This window comes from Pelodiscus sinensis, chromosome 5 (genome assembly GCF_052426305.1).
Source record: "Pelodiscus sinensis isolate ZL-2025 chromosome 5, ASM5242630v1, whole genome shotgun sequence".
Taxonomy (NCBI): domain Eukaryota; kingdom Metazoa; phylum Chordata; order Testudines; family Trionychidae; genus Pelodiscus; species Pelodiscus sinensis.
Genome location: NC_143056.1, coordinates 70,160,984 through 70,179,829, shown reverse-complemented (window position 1 = coordinate 70,179,829; position 18,846 = coordinate 70,160,984). Strand labels below are relative to the sequence as shown.

Below are 18,846 nucleotides of genomic sequence, written 5' to 3'. Positions count from 1 at the left end.
CGGAGCTGCCTGCTGAGTCCATGGGAGTCTCTTTTCTGGTCCACTCCAGAACCCACCCCACCCTCAGCGGGTCCTTTATCCTGCCTTCCTAATGCGGGAGCCAGGTCCATCCCTGGGGCGGCCTGTGTTGGCTGTCCGGCCGCTGCCTGAGTGGATGGGGGTGGGTGGGATTGAGTTCACTGGAGATCCCACTCCACCTCCCTAACTTCAGAGTGAGGACTCCAGGATTTGGCTCATTTTTGTGTGTGATTATCATCACTAACTTAATGATGGAATCGGTATCTTTTTGTTTTCTCCTCCAAAGGAGTGGGTCTTCAGTGACCCTTTAATTAGACAGCAAGACAAGTGTCTCTCCATCACCTCCTTCTCCACTGGGTCTCAGATCACGCTGGAAGCATGCAATCAGAAAGACGGAAGACAGGTACCGTACCACCTTCATAACGTTATTTCTCTTTCATGTTGGTATGAGTGGCGCCTAAAGGCAAGACTTGGCACTGTGGCAAGGTGACTGTTTCTTCCATCTCTAGATTCTACAATTCACCCCCAACATGTACTTCTTGTGTCTTTCATAAACTTGGATATGCCCCTTCCTGTGATCAGGGATGGAATACAGATCACATTGCTCTGTGGTCCCCAAGGGAAGTCGTGAATGCTTCATCATTTGCTTATTTAGAGATATATAAAATATGCTTATCACACAGAGCTGAGTAGCGTGGGAAAGAGAATCAAATTGAGCCTGGGGCCTGAGTTGTTAACTGGACTAGACAAAACACAATGTGTGATGCTGCATTGCTAGAAAATGAGTAGGCTCAATGACTTACTAGGGCTTTTCTATTCCTGGCTTTTGTGCTTCCCTCACCAGCAAAGAAGAACAAGCAATGCACTGTCCAGGGCTGTGTTGGCATCTTTGCTAAGGTACCTTTTGCCTTGGTAGCCCAGAGGCATGAAGCTGCCTGGCCTGTGGCCAACAATCTGCACCTCTGCTCTAAAGTACCACACTGTTAGAGAAGAAACAGGTGGCCCAGGAGCGGATAGGGTAAAAGGGACAGCTTTATTGCCTATGCACGTTTACCTCGGACATTCAACACGATGTCCGAGCGGCAACAACCTGGCAGTAGTCAGAATCTTTTATCTATCTTAGTATGTTAATTCACATGTCTATCACTACTTTTCCTGAAGCCTTATTTAGTAATGTTAACTCCCATAAAATGAATATTAATAAGCAAATAATGAATACAATTATACCCACCCCAATCACTGTTTATATAATTTATAATTGAATCAACACTTTTATACTACAAACTAACAAGTTACAGAGATTACAAGGAAGTTGACTCTAAAGATGTTATTCAGAGTCAATGAGGATAAGCAAGAGACACAACAAGGTAGAACAGCCCCATACTTTTCTGGTTTCCTAGACTACAGAACAGAGAGAGAGCAAGGTTATATATATCAAAACATAGGGTAGGGTTGGGACCAGTATTATTATCCCAAACTACAAAACAGAAGGAAAAAAACATGTCCAAGGGCAATGCCTACTGTGGCTGAATCCTTAACCACTAATGCAAAAAGGCCATTCCAAACCCCCTATTAATATTTTTACACATTCCTTCCCCCCCCCCCCCCCCAACGTGTCTGAATTTAATACTGGCCAAAAGGAAAGTGATTTTAAAAGCATCTAAAATTCAGCCAGGCCTATTTATGGGACCCATAAGCATAGCTGTCTCCAGAGTCTCTCCAAGAGTGGTCACTGTGAATATACTGGGACAACTCACACTGGTAAAACTAATCCTGCAAGAGTAACCCAAGTGGGCTGTACTTTCCTGGGTCTTTCGCCCAGGAGACCACAGGCACCCCTAGCTGTGTAACTAGGCCTCTTGGCTCTCCTTAAGTGCTGTATTGAGTCCTCCTCTCAAGTAGCAGAGAGGATCCGGGCAGCTGCCAAAATCATCAGCCATCCCCTTCTCCTCAGGGAGGGCAGACCTGTGGGGGCTGATCTATATTTCCATCCAAATTGTATTTCCTCTGTGCCTAGAGTACAAGCCCCTCCTTTGCCCTACCCCCTTCTCCTGCCCTCCAGGAATTGGGGACGGGAGCTGGGCTGGGTGGAGCAGGGTGGAGCTGTATCATATGAGAGACAGTGGGAGGGAGGGGGAAAGAGAAAGGCTGTTTTCCTCACCAGGCAGTTGGGTTAAAATTGGTGCAAGGAGCAGGACTGTCAGATGTTATGGGTGCCGGAGATGAGGGGGCAGAGACATCATGCTGCCACCTAACCACCTGCTGCTTCTGCCATGCATCTCCGAGGTCAAGGTGGGTGCCTGGCCTGCTCCCCAGTTGTCTTCTCAGCTAGCCAGCTGCTGTTGAAGAGTTCAGATCCTGAAAAGTCCAAATCTCCTTCCCAATTACCACAGCCTTTTGCTGAGGGTACTAACAGAGAACACATTCCTTGAGGCTCACCTTCAGACACCATAAGTGGTGAATATCTCCCTGCTCCTACCATCTTTTCCCATGACATTGTGTAGTTGATATCGTTAGGAGCATCCCCGCTCTACAGTTCTCTTGCTCCTTCTCTTTCCCCTCTCAGTTCTCTTTCCTCCAGTCTGCTCCTCTTGCTCGCCTTGCAGGGAGTCAGAATGCTGCTGCTGAGCCTGGTACCACACAGCCAACCTCCCGTTCTTCTCCTTCTTCTTGTTTGGGTGGCAGGACATATGATGCCCAGGTTGCACCATTCTTCTCCTGGACTTGTGATCAGCAGGATTTTTCCTAGCCTGCTGGGAACTATATTTGAACCTAGTGATGGCCAATGCATTGCATAATTTACAACACAGCCCCATGCCTTCAATGTGTTAAGGAAGATAGGAGTGCAGTAGGGTGACTTTGCTGAGTGCATTTTTCCCATCTCATTCTGCTCCTTCGTGGTTACAGCACTGACAAGTTATCAGGTAGCTGACAGCTGGAAACTGTGGAAGAAGCCCACTCTGCCATACTTCTGTTCCCAGACACTCTTCTTATTTGCCCAGACGTACACTCACACCTGAATCACCTGGGAGCTTGCAGAGAAAATCCCTGTCCTCAAAATGAAATCATGGCATTGTCTCAGATGCAATACTAGGAAGTGGGGCCGAGCTGGTGGGCTGAGAGTGTGTGGAGGAAGGGAGCACCCCTGCTAGTGAAAGATCTGAATCAATATCAGTGGTTGCCAGACTTATGGGTGTGGCTACACAATACCCATTGTCTCTCAGGACAGGCTGCCAACTTGAACAGTACTAGAAAAGAGAGAGCTCCAGATACAAGAATCATGATTTGGAATTTGAATCCCCCAAAGTCCAGAGCTGTATGGATCCAGGGTTTACCATTGGCCCATTCTATAGAGATGGAGCCAGATTCAAAATCCCAACCCAGGTTTGGCTTCAGCAACACTTATCCCATCCTTGCCTCTCCCCACAAAGTTTGGGAGACTTTGGAACTCAAGCTTTGGCTCAGACCCATCTCTAATTATTTGAAGCATTTAAACAAAATCCTTGTTTACAGTCTGTCAGCAAAATCATCCACTAGGCCAAGTCTCTGGTTTGAGTACAGCTCATCCACATAAGGTAATGGAAAACAATGGCTTGTGTCTTTAGTAGGCTGGCTCCAAGTTTTTAGTGTGCGCATCTTTGTAAGGAGACCATTATAAAACTGTCCCATCAATGCTCTGTAAATCACTCCAACCTCACAATGAATCCCATGTGTTAGTGTGGATTGATTTTTCACTTCAAGCTAGTGGAGCCCATATGTCTCTTCAGTGCTGAGAGGATGCTGGCCCTGGTGGGCTGGAGAAGCAGGCAGAGGAGGCAGAAGCTCACTTTGAATGGGGAGCCCTTGTAGTTAGGGACGTAGGGTGTACACTGAGGAGCCAGCGGTCAAAGTGGAGAGGGAGCGGGGGCAGTGCCCAGTGCTCTGACAGCTGCCAAAAGGCAGAACAGAAAGGCAAGCAACCATTTAATTCTGTCAAAGCTGACTGTGTCACAACAGCAGGAGCCTTGCTCTGTTACTGAAAGACAGTTTGATTTGATGTTTAGAGAGAGAATACAGGCTTGCGAGCCAGTCAGATAATTCCAAGACTGCTGGTTTTGCCAGAAAGGTAAGCAACAATTTAACGTGTCAACCACGTCAAAGTAGGCTTTGTAACATTAGCTGCAATTGGATTAATAAGTCAGTATAAGTCCATGTGCATATATTCAAACAAGCACTTGATGGAGAGATCGGAGAATGACCCAGGTCTAACTGCTTTCCAGCCCTGTCAGGCTATTCTGTACTGGGCTGACAGGGACCAGGAAGAAAATGTATTTGGCAAAATCAGGACCACTCAACAGCAACTGCTGATAGCTGTCAGCATTAGTGTAGGGCTAGCCATATGCTATTCTGTAGATTTCAAACCAGATGGACACTATCCATAATAATACTTAGCTGTTACAATTCATCTGACCTTCAAGTAGAAATGCTTACATTGTCTCAGACTCGTGGTGGATGTGGCATTTTAATTTGTAATAAATTGAGTACGAATATAGCCCATGTAAGAGTCAGACACCAAAAACAGGGAATAGAATTGGAAAACCCTGACATAATATTCCCAGACAGAACAAAGTGAATGCAGAGAAATCCCATTAAACAAAAGTATTTCACTGTAATTTACCTGGGAGAGTAAAACCCCAACCAGAAAATTAGGACAGGTTTTTTTGTTTTGTTTTGTTTTGTTTTCGGTGGGCTAATCAAATCTGAAGTTTTAGCTGTCTACCTGTTTTCCCGGCTTGCTGCTCAGTGACGTATATTATCTGAGATACAAAACTGTAAGGTTTTCACTCTATTTCTTTATTGTCTGCCCAGAATTCCAGTTTTGTGTAAGTGCCTGAGTCAACATCTTGACACTAATAGCCAGGTAGAATGTTCCTGTCAGTGTACCACAGCTTGAAAGCAATTTTCAGGAGACATAAGTTTCTCAGCCCTGATTCCTCTTTGTTTCAATGTTGTGAATTTCAGAGCTCCCAGGGAGAGTGACAGCACTTGTTAGATTCTGGCATAGTGCACCAATTGCCATACATTTCCTATCAAACACCTGTTTATGCACAATTTTCTGTGAAACATTTCCTGTGATTCCAGCCCTGGGCTCCCTGCAACTCTGCAAACGCACCTTACTTATGACCTGCAGTACCCTCTGTGTCAGCGTTGCATCATGGGCAGCCAGTCCTAGTAGCCAGAGCGCACAGTCATAAGATAGGGTCAAGGGTCAGCGACTCAGCTGAGTTGGGCAGTCAGAAGCAGTAGACAAACTGAAAGTCAAGAGTCACAAGTCAGATGCCAGGAAATCAAATTAGGGGAGCAGAAGCAGGCAGTAGGTAGCTGGAGTGGGTAGTACAAGATTCTCATAGCAGAGGCAAGCCCGGTTGTTCCCATAGCTTCCTGTTCTTGCTGTTGGCTTAAGTAGCTCAGCAAGCCAATCAGTCCCACTGGGATTCTGGCAATCAGCCATCAGGACTGGAGCCTCACAGTGGAACTAGGCTGCTTGGTCGCAGGCTGCTATTATGAAGCTTGCAGGTAGGGTTGCCAGGTGGTTTCAACAAAAATACCAGACGCACTTCACATGACATCGCAATCTACATTACACCTTATTTAGAAAATACCGGGCATTTCTATTTTCTTAATTTGTTTCCCGAACAGAAAGCTCAAATATTGGACTGTCTGTCCGGTTCAAAACCAGACACCTGGCAACCCTACTTGCAGACCCAGATTTGAGACTTGTAGCTAAGAACACCCTGCTATTCCAAGTATCAGCTCCATCTAGCATACCTTAGTCCTACGTCTGGTCTACACCTAACCTTTAAAGTTAATCTAGTTGTGTCACTCAGGGACATGAACAGGTCAGCCCCCTCAGAGCTAAAGTCAAGCTGACCTAAGCCCCAGTTCAGACACTATTAGGTCAACACTTGTGCTGCTGTAGTGTTTCTAGTGTGAACACATCCCTAATGTGCAACCCCTTTCTCTTCTACACCTATTTTTTTCTTGGCCTTGGTTGCTTTTTTTAACTTCCAAGGTTTACTGAGCTATTTTTAGTCACTTGCAAAAATTCCAGACCCGCTAAAACCCATGATTGCTTGTAAAATTATTTAAACTGACAGAAGCCAAAAACCAACTTGTGTTCATGCTGAAAAATTACAGTGCTGTTATACCTCGGGCTATATTGTACACTGACTATTAGAGTGGAAGGACTGAGTAGCTTTTCCTTCAATATTACAGAAATAATATTTGAGAGACAAGGTGCGTGAGGTAATATCTTTTATTCGACCCACTTCTGTTGGTGAGAAAGACAAGTTTTGAGCTCTGTGTAGCTTGAAAGCTTGTTTTTTTCAACAGCAGAAATTGGCCCAGTAAAAGATATTAGCTCACCCACCTGGTATCCCTAATATCTAGGGACCTGCACAGTTACACCAACACGGCAAAGAATGATGATATTTGGCACTCAAAGCACTTTCATCCACATACTGCAGAACATTTTTGTGCACAGTGGGGCTAGTTGGAGATTTTCAAAATGTTGATGACATTTAATGGGGGCGTGGAGGGAAAGAGACACATTTTGTGAAAATAGCAATTTGTTGTCCAACCAGTTCAGGTGGGTAATCTTGATTATCTCCTGTGGACAGAAAGGCAGGCGGAGGTACAGAAAGATTCAAGGCAAAACTTTTGAAAGCTTGGCAAGCCCAAAGAGTCATTTGGGAACTGGAAACCCAGAATCTTGAGCTGACACAAGGTGGCCAGTCAGTAGTTTCTTCTACTGCGTCACCAGCACCTCTGCCCACAATACATAGATGTTCCTCAGATGCTCCCCTCCAAGTACTAACCAGGCCAAACGGTGCTTGATGGATGATAGTTGAGAATCTGGTCATAGCTGAGGCTGCAGGTAGTTTCCTGTGAAGGTTTTTGTGATTCCCTCCAAACACTCAGTTTCCATCTTCTCTCTGTACCTTTACTCATCTGAGATACCACGTCCCAGCACACGGTTGGTCTCAGGGGCTATGGAGCACCATTTAAAGTGTGCCCAGGATGGAGGGGAAATAGATTTGTGTCTGTGTCTGATCCTCCTCTTTCCCTTTCAGGCTTCCTCTTTCCCTGTCAGACACCTAACCCCTGAGGTCCATGAACCCCTAAACATACACCTTCCATATTTGAATGAGTGTCTTTGCATCATTCAGGTTTGGCTCAGCTGTCCATCTGTCTTGATGGAGAGGGTGGCCAGGACACATTTCAGAGAGTGGCATTATGGTTTCTTGCATGGGATGGCAATGCCACCCAAGTTTGGCTCAGCCAAAAAGTGATGAGGCCACAGCCAGGCAGCCCCCTCAAACTGCAAAGCCTGTGATTGTTCATATAACTCTTGTGGGCCATCAAGTGATTAGGTGACAAATTTTAAGTGAATCCTAATGAGCGCTAACCATTGTACCGCTTCCTTCTGAACACTGAGGAGAGGCGGGGGCATAACTCCAGACCTGGATGCGGGGAAATTAAGAGGATTGACGCCACTGCTATCACCTAAAGAGAAGAACCAACAACTTCAGCTTGTACTGTCAACACCCACCCTGCTACCTGCATACAATTCCTGCAGCCAAATCCCAGGCCTGTGCTTTCTCCCCCACAACCCACCTACCACTTTCCAGTGCACTGAGAGATTCAAGATGACTCTGAAACAGCTGCTGGGCTTTCAGGTTGTGCAGTTAACAGAGAAGTTCATTTGTTTGGTGCAGTTCATTAGCTAGAAGAAATGTATGGTGCTGTGCGCTCCCTGCCAGCCCTCCGGCTGTGCTGCAGCCCATTCCTGAAGACAGAGTGGCTGCATCTGCTCACCGCCGAGAGGCTCACAGATCAGTGGGCCTCTAATCTGGAGAAATCACATGATACAGAACTGCACTTGGGTCAGGTTTCTCCTGAGGGAGGGCAGGAGGGGAAATGGCCCTTGTTAATTGCCTTGGTGACAGATTGCTAATATTCAAGGCCTGGTAAACTGCAGCTGACTCCTTCAGGGCAGAAGCCAGATAGCACATAAATGGAATGGCATCCCTCGGGCAGATGCAAGGTGGGGAGAAGCCCTTCATGGGCAGAGGTATCACTGAAATGAGGGTGGGCACTGTATGTGCTCTTGGGGATTCCCAGAGCGGGTGTGTCCTTCTCCCACTGCTTCCTGACTGTTTCTGCCACTCTGTGGTTTACTTTCTGCCGGGCTCTCTACACAGTGAGTCTGGCCAGGTGATAGCCAGCCTCACTGGAGCCTGGATTTTGAGTCCCTCCTAGGAAGCAGCTAGTGTTGCTGGTATTGGAAGCTCCATCTTGCGCTTCTGCAATGGTATAATTCCATCCCCGCCGTATTTCTAGCTCTCTTCCTAGCACCCTCCCTGATCATGTTGACTTCTTCCCAGGGAAGCAAAGGCCAGCCCCCCAGCAAGAGCCCCCTCAGTCCGAGCAGGTAACAGTGACCAAGTGAGGGTTAATATTCACTAAATCACCTCCATGCAGTTTCAGGACTAACTGGGCTGAGCAGAGAAGACCCTGCATTGCACAATTGTTCTGCCATGCGAGAATAAAAACCAGCATATCAATAAGCAAGAGGACAAAGAGGAGCACCCAGGCAGGGCTGCAGTGGAAGCTATAAATAATGCTGGCAATGAAACACTGTGCTAGTGAATTGATACTGAATGTGGCTGAGAGCTTCACACCTGCAATATGGACCAACCTGAACTGTCTTCTGGGTCAGTATCCAATGAATGGCAGTGCCTATGGAGGTCTAATAAGCTAAAAGGGGGAGGCAAGTCTGACAGTTCTGGGGACATTTGCTCCTGGCATATGGCTTGTCTGCAATTGCTCCAGACTTTTCATGCCAGCCTGACAGGCTTGTCCCCCTTTTATCGCATCAATCAGGCCGTCAGGCCAAACTCCTCTTCATATCCCCAGGCTGTCAGCCCACTTAGCGCTCAGACCTTGTCTCCTAACTGGGCCATCTGCTTGAGTGAGAAGAGGGAGGCAGGAAAATCCCAACAGTCTGGAGTGCTCCATTGAATGAAGCTGCTGGAATCAAACCTCTCTGTGTAAAGGTCTGCCAGAGAATCCCGGTGGAGATCTCAAACCCACGTTGTTACTCGTATTTATTTATGGTAGCAACCACTACGGGCTGGGCACTTTCCAGCCAGACAGGAAGGTGCAGCCCCTCTCCTCAAGAACTCAACATTTAAGCAAAGAGGCAAGTAACAAGAGATTGGGGCAGACGTGAAACAACACATCCGTGCATCGTCCTTTCACCGTAAGCATCACCACAGTGGGCTGCCAAGGAGGACTTCAGTGTGGATGGAGGCCTGGTGAAGAAGTGCTGGGAGGTTGTTCCACGCACAGCAGGCAGCAGGGCAGAAGGCACAGAGCCATTTACTGAGACACTGACAAGGGGGAGTCAAGGCGGAAATGCAGGCAGAGTGGAGGAGTGTTGGGGCCGCTTCAGATGAGATCCCCTTGGTTAAGTAGGAAGGGGCAGAGTTATAAAGAGCTTCCCAGATAGTGAGGAAAAGTCTGAATTTGATGTGCTAGTGGGCGAGGAGCCAATGGTGGGTTTTAAAGAGGGCAGGGACATGACCAAATCAATGGGAAAGGAGGTGATCACATAAAATGCCACAGCAAGTCAAGTGGAGAAAGAAAAAGCAGGTGTGGGGGTGGGCAGAGATCGGGATGATGCAGTAACTAAGATGAAATATAACGAAGGCCTGGGGCAGAGATTTAGCTGTGCGGTTGGGCAGAAAATGATGGGTCTTGGAAGTACTGAGAAGGACGAAGCACCATGATTTGGATATAACTTAGGTGTATGAAACAAGGGAAAGGGAGCAGCCAGAAATACCCAGCTCACAGGCTGGAGTCAGAATGGAGTCAGTGTTGCAGTCATGACAGAGGAGGTGGAAGTGGGCAGAGTTTGGAAGGGAAGATAAGGAATCTGGCTGCTTCTCATGCTAAATTCAAGCAGACAAAATACTCCAGAGGAGATGTAGGATGAGAAGGAAGGGGCCCGGTTTGGTCTGGAGAGGTAGTTTTGTGAATCATCTGAAGAAATCAGACCGAGGAAAGTAAGGCTTTTACATCAAAGTGGCAATTGGACTTTAAGGCAGCTCTATTGGCTTTTAAAACCTTTAATGGAGAAGGGCTTGGCCAAATCTGAATCCTCCTTGACCTGCTGCATTGTTCAGACTCCTCTCACCTTTCCCGTCGTGCTGTGACTCAGCGGCTGAAGGACCGTTTCAAGGCTAAATCCCCACTCTGGCACAATAAATGCAGAAGTGGGGGCCTACAATAGTACGCCAAAACCTTATCTTTCCAAACTTAGTTAAAAAACTTCCCCCCAAAATCTTAGCCTAGATTATGAGGATAAAAACTCCACTGCCACCACCCAAGTAATGATAAGAAGATCAGGGGAGAGATCACTTGGGAAATCTCACCTCTAAAGTATGAACTAGGACACAAAAATTAACTAATACCAGGTTAATAAAAAGAAAAGAGAAAGAACTTTTATTATCACCACAATATTCCTGTTGCAAGCATAATGATTAGATGGAAAAGTAACAAAGTAATATACTCATGGGCTGTGTTTAGACTGGCCAGTTTTTCCAGAAAATCAGCCGCTTTTCCAGAAAAACTTGCCAGCTGTCTACACTGGCCGCTTGAATTTCCACAAAAGCACTGACTTCCTACTGTAAGAAATCAGTGCTTCTTGCGGAAATACTATGCTGCTACCGTTCAGGCAAAAGTCCCTTTTGTGCAAAAGGGCCAGTGGAGACAGCTCAGATTTGTTTTACACAAAAAAGCCCCGATTGCGAAAATGGCGATCGGGGCTTTTTTGCAGAAAAGTGCGTCTAGATTGGCACGGATACTTTTCCGCAAAAAGTGCTTTTGTGGAAAAGCGTCAGTGCCAATCTAGATGCTCTGTTCCGAAAATGCTTTTAACGGAAAACTTTTCCATTAAAAGCATTTCCGGAAAATCATGCCAATCTAGACGCAGCCATGGAGGGGAAACCCACCATGGGCCAGGAGCTTAGTTACAAAAGAGAAACAAAACCCATTTTTAAATGCACAGACATCAGATCCCATTTCCCAAACCATAAAACAATAAAACCTAACGGAGTTATCTAAACTTTTCCCTACTTACAGAAGAGTGAAGAGTCTATTCTTGTAGGGAGACATTCTGTCTGTCTCCCTCAGAAGCTGGAGGGAAACTGCCCCAGAGACAAAGGAGGGAAACCCAAAAATTCCTTTGTCCTAATTTGAAATTCCTATCTACATTCCTATTGGCCGACTCTACCTGGGTTAGGTATAGTTAACTCCTTAGTCCCCAGGCTGCTGGCTAACCCTCATGATCATGACAGACCGCTTGCTTGCGGAGGTGGCTCTGAGCGGGTATGGAATTCCTGTCCTCACTGCCTCTGCCTGGCCCTGTCCTTCCCCACCGCGCTGAGCTATGATGGAACAAACACTCCTCTGCAAAACAAAGCGCGCTTGTGTAGGGCCTGTTACAATCAGCCACCTTCTTGATGCCTCTTTGGCTTTCTAATAGTTGGTTTTATATGGTGCAATTTATGCTGCTGGATGCCAGATTCTGCTGTATTACACCAGTATAATCACAGAGCCATCCTGGATTGCACTCTACTAAGGGTGAGTCGGATTTGGCCTGCACCCTGCAGCAGGGGGATTTCCCTATAGGCCAATAGGTGCCTAAAGATGCAGATAAGAAAATTAGGCAAATACCCTGCTTAGGCTCTTTTTTGAAAATCCCTGGTAGGTGTGTCTGTGCATCTTTAGGCTCCTAAATATCTCTGAAAACCTGGCCCTATCAGTCCAGGTGAACGCCTATCCGCCAAACCCTGGCTATTGAAAATACAGAGGATCCCAGGGTTTGGAAATGTCACTCCAAACTGGAATTCCAATTTCCTGAATTCCCACTCTGTTCCCCACCAATCTGATTTCACTTGTACTGAACCCTACTTCCTGTTTCCACCTGGGAGGGCTGCCTCTATGGTGAAAGGTAGGGGGAGCCTTTCATCTCACTACATTGTTTCTTCTCTCTTCTCCTCCCCCCTTCCCTCCATTCTCGCAGAAATGGAAGATGAAAGGCAGCTTCATTCAGCACTTTGTCAGCGGCCTCTGCCTGGAAAACCAGTCCAGCAGGGTGGTGACCAACCCATGCCAATCAGATATACCCGGCCAACAGTGGGAGCTGCTACAAGTCACATGATGGTAGCCTGGAAACCTCTCTGTTTCTTTCTGCATGAGACTTTGGGAATGGAAGGGGTTAGGGTGGGGAGTAAAGGTTTATCATTTCTAACCCTAATGTTTTGATTGTGATCATCAGCAAGTCACCATTTCAGCTGAAAATTCACTGCTTTTGAATGTTTAAGGAGGAAGTTAGGGAAGGGGGGGATAAGAAGTAGCACTGAAATTGGCCCATCCACTGTCTCCAGTTCTCCGCTGTAACTGACATCCTTGGACAACAACAGTCCAAGGCAGGAGAAGGCACAACCCAGCAGCGGAATAGCGCTCGGCACAACAAGTACTGACCGACAGCTCTCTCCTTCCTTTGCATTGAAATGTGTGATTCTTCAGTCCTGTGGATTCCATGTAACCAGTGGCCTTGACAATGCTTCTACAAACTCTTGGTGGCTCCGGGGGCTCCACTGGCTTGTCTCCGTAACAGCTTGTGGTGGTTTTTGTGTGTTGCCTCAAACTGCTGCAATGAGGTTGCTTTGGGGGAAATTCAACATGACTCATGCATGGGTTGGGGGGATGGGCAGCGGATCTTTGGAAGCAAGGACCATGTTGAGACTGTGGGAGCAGCAATCTTGGATGGTCGGTAGGCGCTGCCATTGTACGCATGATTTGTAATACGGATGGAGAGTGGGCAGAGGAGGGGGAAGAGGGAAGGTTTGTATTTGGGCAATACTCCACGGGATTGTGTCAGTGCTATTCCTCCCAGAGATACTTTGTTCAGCTTCCCATTGCCTATTTCAAATAGCCAGCATGGCCAGGAAGGCTTCTGTGGCAAGATCTCACTGCAGTAGCTACTCCAAAGCCAACCCTTGTTAGTCAGGTTGGTGTGCTTCATAAGACTGGGAGACCCCCTGAGCTTCCCTATTTTTCCCATCCTGCAGGTCACGATTCCTTACTAGCCGTGTATTCACGCCCCCGAGCCACATAAGTTATGCTGCCATAAGTGTTAGTGTATACATAGCTCTAAGTGTGAGAGAGGACAGAAGTGCTGTCTTCCTTGCTGTTCTTTTAAGAATTTGTCTGGTAACTCCATTGGGGGCTAACACCAGCTCTAACTCCACCTCTGCAAACAAAACAATTACATTGGGTTGTGATGAGACCCTGAGAAGAAATGTAACTACTGACTGCGGGTACTGAGCCCTGTATGTACGTAGTCCCCACATTCTGAATCATCCAAGATGGCTGTTTGACTAAAGGTTGGTTCTGGTGCAAGAGCTCCATTTACCAATGAATATTCCATGCAAAAATCAATCTGAGGAAATTTCCTCACTGCCTGCTCTGGGTGTCAGGCCAAGGAATTAGCTGCAGCAGTGCATGCTAACAAAAGGCTGATTCCAAAACATAGCCCCCCTAACACCAGTTTTAATTATTTACATTAGAACTAATCAATAATTTGCAGAGCTCTTGTTTCGTGTTTGTCATCCTGGATAAGGGACCAGCACAGATTGCTGCTTCTTGAAATTTCAAACAAACCACTTGACTTCCCAAAACAGTTGAGGACTCCTCTAAATCTGTCATAAATGTGCTCTCCATAGATCAGTGGTCCCCAACGTGGTGCCCGTGGGTGCCATGGCTCCCGCCGGGCCATTTCTGTGTGCCCGCCGAGTGATCGGGCTGGCCCTGCCCCCACCCCTAGGCACGTGGGGGCTCCTGGGTGTGCGGCGTATGGGCGTTCCCGCCCCTAGGCACACGGTACAGGAGCGGCACTGGCCCCAGGCATGCGGTGCATGGGCGCTGCCGGCTCCTGGATGCGCGGCACAGGAGTGGCGCCGGCCCCGGGCATGCAGCGCATGGGCCGTTCCGGCCTCGGGCGCGTGGCATATGGGTGGCCCTGTCCCTGGGCGTGCGGCCCAGGACCAGCGCCGGCCCCGGGAGTGCAGCGCATAGGTGGTGCTGGCACTGGGCACATGGTGTATGGGTGGTCCCACCCCTGGGCACATGCGCAGCCCATCCCCCGGGCGCCCAGCGCGTGAGTGGCCCCGCCCCCAGGTGCCCGGCAGCCCCAAAAGGTTGGGGACCACTGCCATAGATCATATGTGAGGGACGTGATCCACCAGTCCAATTCCATTAGCCTCATATCTTGAAGCTCTCTCAGTCAAAGTTCTCACTGAAGCCAGTGGGAGCTTTGGCTGGTGGAAAGTGAGCAAAGACCTCACAGTTTGGGCCCCACTCAATAAAAACCATCAGCAGACGTAGTGACTGGTTGTTTTGCCTGTTGACTTTGATCAGGCATTTAGACTAGGAGGAAGAGCTTTCAGATTAATAGAAGAGGACATCCATAAGAAAGCTCATTAAATCTGATCATTCAGTGTGATTTTATGTGCAGGTTGGGAAGTGATTAGGGTTTATTTATCAGGAGCTGAAACCATAGCTGTGCAGATATCAAAGGGTTTTTTTCTTTCACTTGATTAAAAGGTTTTCTTTGCCAAATGTAATTAATGTGAAGCACAGGTTTATTTTTTCTTTTCTTAACCAAAGCATGTGCCAGAACCTGTATATTTAAATGCCTGGAATAAAATCCACTTTGAACCAAGAGTTCAGCCTCTTTATTTTCTTTGCTTTCTGCAAACAGGGGTTCCTTCCCTGCTCCCCTTGTCATTTAGCTACTTTCCAGCACATGTAACTGCTCCTCCTAAAATGCACCCCAGACTCCTTTGCATAGAGTTATCAGGCCACTTCAAAAGAAACACTGAGGGGAGTGGACTTAATGGTTTATAGGTGCCCCTGGTACCCAAAGAGACTCTGTTGCAAATGGCAAAGCAAGTCCCTTGTAACACTTAGGAAGGAGCACCCTTTTTCTCCTGCCACACAGAAGTAGTCGTGGAGAGCAGTTAACATTAAATCCTACATCAGCAAAAACCTTCCATGTGCACTGTTTTCACAGAGGTTCTCCTGAGACTGTCTCCCCTTGCACCCAGATCCTCCCACCTCCAGCTATGAGCCTGCCTCTTACCATACCATTCTTCTCCCCTAGTTTGGGGGAGGGGCAGGTCTCCCTGTAGAGCTGTTCAGAGATACACATTAACAGCTTGGACCTTTTCATGCAGTTTGATTCTCTTACAGAAGTAACTGTATGGGATCCCTCTATCAGCTTCCCTGACGGGCTCAGCCAGAGCATCCATTTTGAAACTGTGAGGTTAGAATCAGGTCTTAATCATGGCTGCCTGTTGCTACACCTGGGTGGCTCTGGCCCTCTGCTGCTGATGATCTTGCCAGGAAGTGACTACCTGAAAAAGGGAGTTGGTCACGTGGGTCCATAGAACTCAGCAGAGGTGAGGAACGCCCTATGGTCCTTCCTCAGGCAGGTAGGTATTGTGTCTTGTATTTGATATAACATTGGTGTGTTGAAATGCAGTGGGAAAATTCAGGTCTTGGTTACCCTGCAGGATATTAGCTCAACAAGCACCATAGACCTAGGAAGCCTTTTGTGATAGGCTAGCAGATCCTGCCTGTTAAGGTTCCTTGAGCCTGAGGGCTTTTAATGGGCAAGGCTTTCCCAAGGGCCCAACTGGATGCATCTGAGTTGGAGAATGGTTCCTCCCCCCTTGTGCAGAAGAGTTTGACAAACAGGACACTGTAACACCGGCCCTGTTGTCAACAGAGTTTGCTTCTGCACCACTTTCCCCACCTCTACTTGTGACCCAAGTTAGAACAGAGTCATGCCAGGGCTGGGCAGGCAGAGACTCAAAGGGGCTTACGTGATTCCCTGGCAGCCAACTGCACTGAGTGGAGTCTGCGCACAGGCAAATGGAACTCATGCATGTTTCTGACAAACTAACCCATAAGCATGTATCTCAGCAGCAAGACAGCAAGAGCAGCAAGAGCAGTATGGCCAAAACACCTGAGAAGCTGAATGAGACAACCTCCTTCACAGACTGGAAATCACACTGGGTCACCTTCAAAGTAGCACTTGGCAACTTGCAAATGTGAGGGTCAGAACTGTCCCTTCCTTGAACGGCATCTGTGATTTCTGCTTTGGATATGCTTAGTACTGTATAATGCAAAAAGGAAGAAGGATCCCAGCTCTGTCAATATCCTTCTGTGCAGTCACTGTGGGAGAAAAGACAAAATAAACCACTCCAGGGGAAAAACTGATTTTTAATAACTATTTCAATGGTTACCAGCTGCTCTGGTTAACATTTCCATGGAAACCAGTGCAAAATGCTTATTGCCATCTGACACTTAGCTAAGCCAGCATAGATACAGACTGTATCTACTTGCACATGAGCTGACCTATGCATAAAGGGGTCCTCTAAGAACATTAACAAAAATGAATGCCAGGGCATAATTTTTCCAGCCTAAAACCACATACACACAGCTGCCCCCCGTTACCTTCTTGCTGTCTCCAGTCCCTTTGGCTTTGTCTCCATTTTCTCTTCCCGAGGGCTCTTTTTCTCACCACTCAGAGGCTGGTTTCTCCAACCATAAAGGCTCTCTCAGTTCCCCACACCCTTCTCACCAGGCTCCTGAGTCTTTCACCACCTCAGTTTGGCAACAGGATCTTGGTAAGTACCCTCTTTCTAAGTGCCTGTGGCTTTCCTCCATCTCATTTCAACTGCTGGCTGGCCTATGACTTTCCTTGTTCTTAGTATTGTCTTGTGCTCTCCCAACCTTTGTTCCATCCTTCTGATGAGCTCACCCCATCAGCTGCTAGCACATTGGTTGGTTGTACTTGGTGCTGAGTTAGGCTCCTGCAGGTGTCTTTGCGGGCTCATGAGTTGCTCCTGACATCTCTCAACTTTTCCCTAGCCCTCCTGCTCTCTTCTGTCTGTCCTCCTCATCTGTTACTTTAGTAGCTGAGTTACCATCATTAGTAACCCTATAAACTAATCCTACTTACAATGAATGACTTAAAATGTAAGCATAGATCTATCAAGAGTAATATTGGGGCACCCTCTTAAGTTTCAAGGAAATAGGACAATTGCATGAGAAGTACAGAGGTCCAGGTTGTTTCTGAGCAATTATCTTAAGAAAGAGCAAGCCCTGTGATACTAGGTACAGTGTTTCCATCTGGTCTTGAGTCCTGGCACAGACACCCTGCTGCAGACACATGGGGAACACAGTAAATGTATTTGTTTTCCCTACACTACTACTTAACAATACCTCTAAACAATTTCAGATAACAATACTTACATTTAACAGACACGCAAACTACAACAGTAACAACAACATATTTGGTATTCGTTCTGTTTGGTATACGTTACGCTCTACAGGAACTCATTTGGTTCGGTGAGTGGGAGGTGGCCCTCGGGTGATCAGTCCTCGGACCTGGCTCATATTCTGCCTTCCAACGTTTATTCGGGATTCCTCAGTTTGACACAGGAGGGGAAGCTGTTTTATAGAGAAAGCTTTTGCACGCTTTTTGTGATAGGCTAGCAGATCCTGCCTGTTAAGTGACAGGAGTAAGGGGGTGAGATGGTTTCCTGTTTTTCCTTTTCTGCCTTATTGGGCATGGCACAGCATGACCAGTACGAACTTTACATGAACTTTTTAGGTCTGGTTTTGGTTCCTGTTCGTCGCTGATCTTTAAGTTACATAGTATAAGGGTTTTTCATCAAGGGGAAGTTGACCTTTTGCTTGGATGGCAATACGCGCGAGAGGCCTGGCCAGCAAAGAGCCTGCTTTCACAATCTACACTGGCAGCTTCTTGCGCAAGAACTCCTTTGCGGAAGAGTTCTTCTGCAAAAACTCTTCCAGAAGAAAGCGTCTACACTGGCATGTGCTTTTGCACAAGAGATGTGCTTTTGCGCAAGAGCATCCATACCAGTGTAGATGCTCTCTTGCGCAAGAAAGCTCTGATGGCCATTTTAACCACAGGGCTTTCTTGAGCAAGAAATTCATGTTGCCTGTCTACAGTGGCCTCTTCTGGAAGAGCTCTTGTGCAAAAGGGCTTCTTCCTGAGCGGGAGCGACAGAGTGCTGGCACAAGGAGCCCTGATTTGATACATTAGGACGTCGGTTTACTTGCGCAAGAACACGTGGCCAGTGTAGACAGGCAGCAAGTTTTTGCACAAGAGCGGCCGCTTTTGCATGAGATCGCGCCAGTGCAGTCACAACCCAAGTGTTGAAAATGAGCAATCTGGCATGGTGATTTCCCACTTTATTGGCTAGTGAAAAAAACATATACTAGAGTCCCAGGTGATATGGATGAAGGAGAATGCTGACACCAGAGAAACTGACTCTTGAAGGTTGTTGTTTGTTGGCATCATTTGATTAAAGGGGAAACACCTACAAGGAAGTCATTGCATGGACTGATTTATGGATCATTTAGAAATCAGCACACTGTCCTTTAACAGAGCAGTATGCACTGTTCAATATAGAAAGGGCCCTTGATTTTTCATTGTATTTCTGTTTCTGAAGTCATTTAAAAACATGAATGGTTTTTCTGTGGCAGCCTAGGGAACTTGCAGTGCAGTAAATCACATGGCTAGTGATTGTCCTGTTGTTTGCTGTTGCAGAAAAATTATATGGTCCCGTTGGCTTTAGCTTGTTTGTGTCTAGTGCAGATCACAGTGCTCCTGGCACCTTC

The 18,846-nt window shown here is 47.1% G+C and overlaps 1 protein-coding gene across 1 annotated transcript in view; it reads left to right on the top strand.

Moving 5' to 3' along the window:
* Window positions 1–14,853, top strand: part of GALNT16 (polypeptide N-acetylgalactosaminyltransferase 16) — a 124,693-nt gene extending 109,840 nt beyond the window's left edge. The window contains exons 14-15 of the mRNA XM_014577129.4: window positions 305–421; window positions 12,149–14,853. Coding sequence (XP_014432615.2) covers window positions 305–421; window positions 12,149–12,286 — 255 coding nt within the window. The 3' untranslated portion in view covers window positions 12,287–14,853. The remainder of the gene's footprint in view (window positions 1–304; window positions 422–12,148) is intronic.
* Window positions 14,854–18,846: the final 3,993 nt, after the last annotated feature.